The sequence below is a fragment of the Cannabis sativa genome, chromosome 4 (genome assembly GCF_029168945.1).
Source record: "Cannabis sativa cultivar Pink pepper isolate KNU-18-1 chromosome 4, ASM2916894v1, whole genome shotgun sequence".
Taxonomy (NCBI): domain Eukaryota; kingdom Viridiplantae; phylum Streptophyta; class Magnoliopsida; order Rosales; family Cannabaceae; genus Cannabis; species Cannabis sativa.
In genome coordinates, this window is record NC_083604.1 from 23,518,711 (window position 1) to 23,527,101 (window position 8,391).

Consider the following 8,391-nt stretch of genomic DNA (forward strand, 5'->3'; position numbering starts at 1 on the left):
ACTGTGATACGCCCAGCCATTTGTTGACGTGCGTTAATGCTCGAATGATCGTACTTTTTGGTTGGTAGGTTGTCTCGAAACGGTGGGTGTCTCCCAGTAACTTCAGGGTTATGCTCGAAAATGCATACTTCTTGAGTCACTGGGAAACTCCCAGCCGTTTCTGGAGGTACACCGCACAACCGAGGATGCGTGAATTACTCGCCCAAAGATAGTTACATTTCTTCTCGCATATCGATAGAAGGGTCAGTTTTCGCACAGAGTCTGACTTTCTTGCTGAATGCGACTTTTATAGTTTACTACGGGTGAGATCACTTATCTTTATTTTTTCACACATTCATCACGCTGAAAAGATCTTGTATCTTTCAGATGAGCGATCTATCGGATAGCCAGCAGCTCGGATCAGGAGGTCGCGCCTTTGACGGGGAATCGGACCAGGAGAGGGACAGTTTTCTCCCTACGGACATCTCCGAAATGGAGGCTGCGGAGATAGAGTTAGGTCCGATGTCTTCTGTGGAGATCGAGAAGATGGTACAGGAGCTTACTGAACCTGGGGCAATCGATATCCGAGATAGCGAATCTACAGTGTCAGCACGCGACTACCTCATCCGTACGAGGCAGGCTCCCGACATCGAGGTCGAGGAGGTGGAGGAGGGATGGACTACTCCAGCCCGCGAGTCAGGTGGGGAAGAAGAGGAAGCGGAAGGGAGCGGGACGGACTCGGTTGACGACTCCCAACTGAACGAGCCTTTCTCATGCGAAGACCTAGTCTCGAGAGTCGTCAAATCTGACTTCACCACTTTTGTGAGGTTAAATTTGTTGCGGCTTGCGTTTCAAAGTCCCAAACCCTCTCAGAGAGCGCATCTTCCGTTCACCAACCCTGCGATCATCCCCACGGAGGACGTGGTCATCTCAATACCCATTCTTCGATGTGGTGTATCAGTCCCATTTCATCCTTTCGTCGCAGCCATTCTTAGACGCTATGACGTATCGCCTTTTCAGCTAACACCCAACAGTTATCGCACTGTTCTAGCCTTCTATGCGATGTACATGGAGTACGCCCATAGAGCTCCGTCAGTAGAGGAATTTAGTTATTTTTATGACATAAAGAGCGTGGGTCTTCATAATGGCTTCTTTTGCTTTAGTAAATGGGCGACTTCTGAAATCAACGGGGTTGAGGGGATGGTTTCGAACATGGGTGACTGGAAGTCAAAATGGTTTTATGTTTTTAAGGTTCCTGGGATCAGAACCGACTTTAATCGCAGACCCAGTATGTCGCATATTTGTTGACTTAGATAAAGTTTGTTACTCTGTTTTTCGAGATCTTTTGCTAACTCGTTCTTTTGTTGTCATCGCAGATAGACCAGCTCGACCAACGCTTAACGCTCATAAAAAGGGGGTAGCTGAAATTCTTGGGAGTCTTCCGGTACAAGATCGCGACTGGCGATTGCTGTGTACGACTGCCAAATTGCGAGAACACAAACTGATCCCTGAGAACGCGAGTCTTCAACGGGAGCCAGTATATAAAGAACCATCTGAGAGACAGCAGGAGCGGATAGATAAACGGCTTTCCAAGCAAACTCCTCGAGAAACTTCAGGTAACTCGTCCTTTCGCTATAACGTGATGAGTAGAGTCGTGATTTTTACTTATCTGTCTTTTATGCTTGTAGACATGACTTTCTTGAAGTCTGCCCCTGTCCTGAAGATTAAGCAAAAGGGTGGAACACCGGCATCTTCACCAGTCGTCGCCCAAAAAAGGAAGAGCGATGTGATGACTACGCTCGCTGCAGATTCCTCCAAGAAGTTGGCCAAGACTACTCAGGATAAGGGGAAGAAGGTTGTCATTGATTCTCCGGTTCGCCCTCGCGACTTCCTGGCCATGCAGGAAAAATTACTGGCCGAGATTCCTTATGAGGAACTTGTTTCTCGATCTACTGAACTGGCCGCACAATCTGTGGCTTTGTTTATGAAAGCCGTGGCCACGCCTTCGAAGGAAACTGACTCGCTGAAGAGGCAGAACGCTCATTTTCAGGAAAACATAAAGAGGCTGAAGCAGGAGGTGGCCAAGATGGAGGAACTTCACAAGGAGCTCGAGGAAGTCAACAGGGCCAAAGAACAGTTGGAGCTCGAGCTCAAGAAGTCGCAGGACACGATCGCTGAGATGGCTCGCGACTTAGAGGCTGAGAGAGAGAGTGGGAAAAAACAGTATGATCAGGCTGTGTCTGATTACATTTATACTACTCTCTCCAAGGTCCCTGACTTCGACTTCTCGCTGCTTGGAGATGAAGCTGCTGAAATGGCTGAAGCCTTTCGCTCGATGTCTCCTACCCGGACTCAAGGCAACCTTCCAGATGAAATCGAGGGAGTACAGGCTGAGGAGGTCGAGAATGAAGTTGTGAGCAAGATCGTGGATGAGGCTGCTCCTGATGAGACTACTCCCGCTGCTTGATTATTTTCTATCTTAGTTTCACTTTTTTTTTTTTATATATGCGGTACACGGGTACTCGCACTTTTGTACTTAAAGAATTTTATCTTACTTTTTGGACAAATTTCTATCCTCGCGGGGATAGTATGCATTTTAATATTTACGCAGTACATGGGTACTTGCGATTTTATTTTCAACTTTGATCACAACTTGGTGTGACCGCGATTATATATATATATATATGCGACTTTAATTACAAATTGGTGTAACAAAGTAGAAAAAACTTAACAGGCACTTTTATTCAAACAATCAGTAATACATGCGGGTATACATGCCCCTATACTTAGGAATTATATTGAATAATAAATGTCTAAGTATAAGTACTCGAATCAAAGGACGCGAATATTACTGATAATAGAATTTCAAGCTCTCGCTATTCCATGCTCGTGGGATCGCGGTCCCATCGAGTGTTGCGAGTCGGTAAGTGGCATCACCAATTTGATCTGCGATCATGTACGGTCCTTCCCAATTGTCTCCGAAGACTCCGTGGGATTGGACTTTGGTGTTTGGCATTACTTTTCTTAGGACCAGGTCCCCTACTCGCAGAGGTTTTATCTTAACTTTCGAGTTAAAGTACCTTGCAGTTCGTTGTTGATAAGCCGCGTTTTGTAGTTGTGCTTTATCACGCTTTTCTTCTAAAAAATCAAGGTAAAGCAACTGATTCTCGTTGTTCTGCGAGATATCCAAAGCGTCTCTGCGCAAGGATCCAGCCCCAACCTCTACTGGCAACATGGCCTCGTACCCATAAGAAAGTGAGAAGGGTGTTTCGCCAGTTGTAGATCGAGGGGTTGTGTTGTAAGACCATAAGACTTGCGGTAATTCATCCGGCCATGCCCCTTTGCGATCTTCTAATTTTCCCTTTAGGGTGTGCTTAATTATTTTGTTGACTGCTTCAGTCTGTCCATTACTCTGCGGGTAAGCGACTGCGGAGAAGGCTTTTTTAATCCCCAAATCATCGCATAGCTGCCGCATTTCTTTACAGTCGAACTGTTTTCCATTATCTGAAATGAGCGTGTGCGGAATGCCGAAACGGCAGATGATGGAAGTGTAGACGAACTCGCGCAACTTCATTGCGGTGATAGTCGCGAGTGCTTTTGCTTCAGCCCACTTTGTGAAATAGTCAACTGCGACTACAGCGTATTTGACTCCGCCTTTTCCCTTGGGTAACTCGCCAATTAAATCAATTCCCCATATTGCAAAGGGCCAGGGACTCGTGATAGAATGGAGGTTACTCGGAGGCTGGTGCGTGTAGGTGGCTATTCGCTGACATCTATCACACCTTTTTGCAAATGTGAGGGCATCTTGTCGCAATGTTGGCCAGTAATACCCTTGCCGCATGATCTTTAAGGCAAGGGAATTGCCTCCAGTGTGATTGCCACAAATTCCCTCATGCACTTCTCGCAGTATATAACCGCAGTCTTCACCACTGATACACTTGAGAAGTGGTTGACTAAAACTTCTGCGATACAAGCTCTGGTCATATATCACATAGCGGGCTGCTCGTTGTCGCAATTTCCTTGCTTCTATTTTATCATTAGGTAAGACACCCTTGTCGAGGTATGCGATGATAGGACTCATCCAGGTAATTTCCTGAGCGTCATCGATCTCCATGATTGTTTCTCGATCTATGGTTGGATGTGACAATACGTCTACCGGAATTACGTCGAGTAACTCGGCTTCCCTGGTGGAGGCCAGTCGGGCCAGGGCGTCTGCATGGGCATTTTGAGTACGCGGTACTCGAGATACAACTATATGTTTGAATTTCTGCATGATTTCACGGACGATGGCTAAGTATTTAACCAATCTTCCGCCTCTTGCTAGGTATTCTCCACTTACTTGACATACCACGATTTGAGAGTCGCTAAAGGCTTGTAGGTATTCGACTCTCATCTCGAGGGCCAATTTCAGACCTGCGATTAAAGCCTCATACTCGGCCTCATTGTTAGATGCAGAGAATTCGAAACGTAGAGCAGCGTGTACCTTGAAATTGTTGGGACTGATTAACAATATCCCACTACCAGAACCTTCATTATTTGAGGCCCCATCGACATACAATGTCCATATGTCTTTGCCTGTCATGACGACGTCATTTCCACCGTCTACAACCGCTATCTCTGTTCTCGGTAGCTCAAGTATAAAATCCGCGAGGGCTTGCCCCTTGATCGCAGTTCTTGGTTTATACCTGATATCGAACTGACTCAATTCCACGGCCCACTTTAATATTCTCCCCGATGCCTCTGGCTTCGCTAAAACTTGCCTTAAGGGGAAGTTTGTCAGAACTTCAATGCTGTGAGCCTGGAAATAAGGTCGCAATTTTCTTGACGATATTATTAAGGCAAAGGCTAGTTTCTCCATCTGAGGGTAACGTGTCTCGGCGTCTAGTAATCGCTTACTGACGTAGTACACAGGGTGTTGATGTCCTTGGTCCTCGCGGACAAGTACCGAACTGACCGCATACTCGGAGACGGCTAAATAAATTGACAAGACCTCGCCGGGCAACGGTTTTGATAGAATTGGAGGTTGCCCCAGATGCGTCTTTAACGCCTGAAAAGCCTGCTCGCACTTCTCATCCCATTGGAACCTCTTGTTACCCTTCAAGATCTGAAAAAACTCTTTACACTTGTCAGAGGATCTGGATATGAAGCGGTTTAAAGCCGCAACTTTGCCTGTGAGGCTCTGAACCTCCTTTGGCTTAGTCGGTGATGGCATTTCTACCAACGCTTTAATTTTCGCAGGATTGGCTTCTATTCCTCGTTGATTTACCATAAAACCGAGAAACTTTCCGGAACCTACTCCAAAGACGCATTTTAAGGGGTTCAGACGCATCTTATATCTTCGCAATATGCCGAACATGGCTTGTAGGTGCGTGACATGATCCTTCGCATGTTGCGACTTTACGAGCATATCGTCAACATATACCTCCATTGTCTTTCCAATGAGGTCTGCGAACATCATATTCACTAGCCTTTGATAAGTCGCACCTGCGTTTATTAAACCAAAGGGCATTACCTTATAACAGTATAGTCCTCGATCAGTAATGAACGAGGTATGTTCTTGGTCTGGTTCGTGCATCGGGATTTGATTATATCCCGAGTATGCATCCATGAAACTTAAAAGTGCGTGGCCTGCAGTGGCATCGACAAGCTGGTCAATGCTAGGAAGAGGAAAGCTGTCTTTGGGACAGGCTTTGTTCAAATCTGTAAAGTCAACGCAGGTACGCCATGAGCCATTGGGCTTTGGTACAAGTACCGGATTGGCTAACCAGTCGGGGTAAAATGACTCCCGTATAAAGCCGCAGGCAAGGAGGCGGTCAACTTCTTCTTTCAGCGCTAGGTACCTCGCGGGGTCCATTTTGCGGCGCTTTTGTCGGACACCTCGCACTTCGGGGTCAATGTTCAAGCGATGACACATGACCTGTGGAGATATCCCGACCATATCTGAATGTTTCCAGGCAAAAATATCAAGATTTTGTTTTAGAAAAGTCGTTAATTGTTCTCGCAATTGTTTATTTAATCTAGAACCAATTTTCAAAACCTTGTTATTGTCTATAGGATCTATAGGTACCTCGATTGTATCTTCCGCGGCTTGGGCTGCGGCCGTGTGATCAAGGATTCTCGGATCCAAGTCTGGTTTGTCTATATGCGGTACCTCTTCGATCCGAAGGATCTCCTGGCGAGGTGGTGGTGCGTCCAAAAGGTGGATAACGTTCACCGTCCTTTTTTCTGCGAGCTTTACAGCTGCGTTGTAACATTCTCGAGAGTCAGATTGGACTCCCCTCACTGATCCTACTCCAGAAGGAGTGGGGAACTTCATTGTTAGATGATAGATCGAAGTTACGATCTTCATCTCCTTTAGAATCGGCCGTCCAATCACGGCGTTGTATGCCGAATATTGATCAATTACTGCGAAGTCGGCCATCGACTTGGCAGTTATCGGGGCAGTTCCCAAAGTGATTGGGAGTTTGATCATCCCTCTTATAGCTATGACATCTCCCGTGAAGCCATAGATGCTCGATGTCATGGGCCGCAAATCTTTTTCTTGTAGCCCCATTTGTTTGAAAGCTTGGAAGTTTAGTAAATTTACCGAGCTTCCATTGTCGACCAATATGCGATGGACGTTATCTCCACCTATATTGGCAATTATCACAAGTGCGTCAGAATGCGGGTGGTGGACCCATCTCGCATCGCTCTCCATGAAGACAATGTCCTCGCAGTCTCTCTTGAAGAGCTTCTCTGGCCGTTCACCAAGATTGTTCACATTGGTAAGCGGCTTTTCCTTGGCTTCTCTGGCATACCGTTCTTGGGATTTGCGAGAGTCGCCCGCGATGTGTGGTCCTCCGATTATAGTCAAGATATTGCGAGGTGCTCTAGAGCCACTCGCATTCTGATTTTCTTCTTTGTCATCCGCTCGGGGATGACTTTCCTCGTTTCTTCTATACTTATCGAATTTTCCCCGTCTGATTAATTCTTCAATCTCGTCCTGCAAGACCCAACATTCAAGGGTAGTGTGACCGATATCCTTGTGGTACTTACAGAACTTCTTGGGGTCTCTTCGGTCGCGATTTCCCCTGATGGGGGGCGGCTTCTTGAAGACGCCGTTCCTTTCCTCAACCGCATAGATGTGGTCTCGAGGGACGGCGAGTTCAGTATAGTTGACGAAGCGAGGTCCTCCTTTTCTTTTGGGCGAGGACTCCTTTTTAGGAGGCGACTTAGCCAACTTCGGGCTCCGCGGTTTGCGTGGACTGCGTCTTCTGGGGCTTCGGCCCCTGGAATTCTTTCCTCGCGGACTGCGGGATCGCGACCGCGGTATGGGTGATCGCCTCTTGTTCTTGCCCTTTTCCAATTCCGCCAGGGAGTTCTCGATTCTCTTATGAGGTTCGGCCATGGCGAAGAATTCTACCAAGGATTCTGGCCTTCGAGCCTGCAGCTCTTTCCAGAAGTCGGTTCTTGGCAGGACACCTGTTATTAACATGCAAACAAGCGAAGACTCGGGAGCCTTCTCAACTTTTGTTACCTCAGCGTTAAAACGCTTGAAATAATTCTGCAAAGACTCACCAGATTCTTGCTTGATGTTCGCCAAAGTCGTATAGGGTGGCCTATACGTCATCGTGGCCTGGAAGTGTGTGAGAAATAGATCGACGAAGTTCTCCCATGTCGATATCGATGCCTCTGGCAATTGGGTGAACCAATCATGGGCATTCTCTTCAAGCGTAGCCGCGAGAATGCGACACTTCGCGAGTTGCGGCACCTGGTCCACTTCCATTATGGTGTTAAATTTCTCTAGGTAGTCTAACGGGTTAGATGTACCTTTATACTTGAGGGATTCAGATAAACGGAATCCCTTTGGAAGTTGGGCCTGTCGCACTTCTGCGGTAAACGGCGAGGTGCCGTGCAGCTTGTATACGGGCTTACGCTGCTGTTCGAGCATTTTCAAAGCTTGCAGAAGCATACTTTGATCGATTCCTCCTGTCGCAGGAGGTGGAGTCGCTACAACAGTGGGGCTCGCAGCCACTGCGGCAAGGTTTGAAGGGATGTTAATCCCTGTGGTCGCGATCGGCGCGATAGGCGGGTTGGCAACTGCGTTGACACCCTGATCGCCCATATGGGGATCATGGAGTGTCTCCGTGTTGCGCGGGCCGCGGGAGCGCGCCCTAAAGACTGCATTGAGATGATCACGCAGATCACCTCGGGTGTACACGGTAGCGTCCTCCCTGCTGTGTTTGCACAGAGCCAGACCTCGTATATCTGCTTGGAGTACGGTTATGCGAGGATGAAGAGGCTGATTCTGCGTCGTTATCTCGAAGATGACGACTGCGAGGGTTGCGGCGCTCGGGATCCTCGTCGGTTCGCGTGCTCTGGTTAGGCAACCTTGCATATTGGTCTCTCGACGTCGGGTGATTCAAATCCAAG

General features: G+C 47.6%; 2 protein-coding genes across 2 annotated transcripts; one reads left to right on the forward strand and one right to left on the reverse strand.

Annotated features, from left to right (window-relative positions):
- The first annotated feature begins 501 nt into the window (after window positions 1-501).
- On the forward strand, window positions 502-2,619 carry LOC133036867 (uncharacterized). The gene is made up of 3 exons (XM_061113630.1): window positions 502-1,012; window positions 1,143-1,595; window positions 1,668-2,619. Exons 1-3 carry the CDS (start codon window positions 502-504, stop codon window positions 2,444-2,446), a joined length of 1,743 nt encoding a protein of 580 aa, XP_060969613.1. The 3' UTR covers window positions 2,447-2,619.
- Window positions 2,620-5,745: 3,126 nt separating this feature from the next.
- On the reverse strand, window positions 5,746-8,155 carry LOC133036714 (uncharacterized). The gene is made up of 2 exons (XM_061113426.1): window positions 6,047-8,155; window positions 5,746-5,919 (listed from the first exon to the last, which is right to left on the reverse strand). Exons 1-2 carry the CDS (start codon window positions 8,081-8,083, stop codon window positions 5,878-5,880), a joined length of 2,079 nt encoding a protein of 692 aa, XP_060969409.1. The 5' UTR covers window positions 8,084-8,155; the 3' UTR covers window positions 5,746-5,877.
- Window positions 8,156-8,391: the final 236 nt, after the last annotated feature.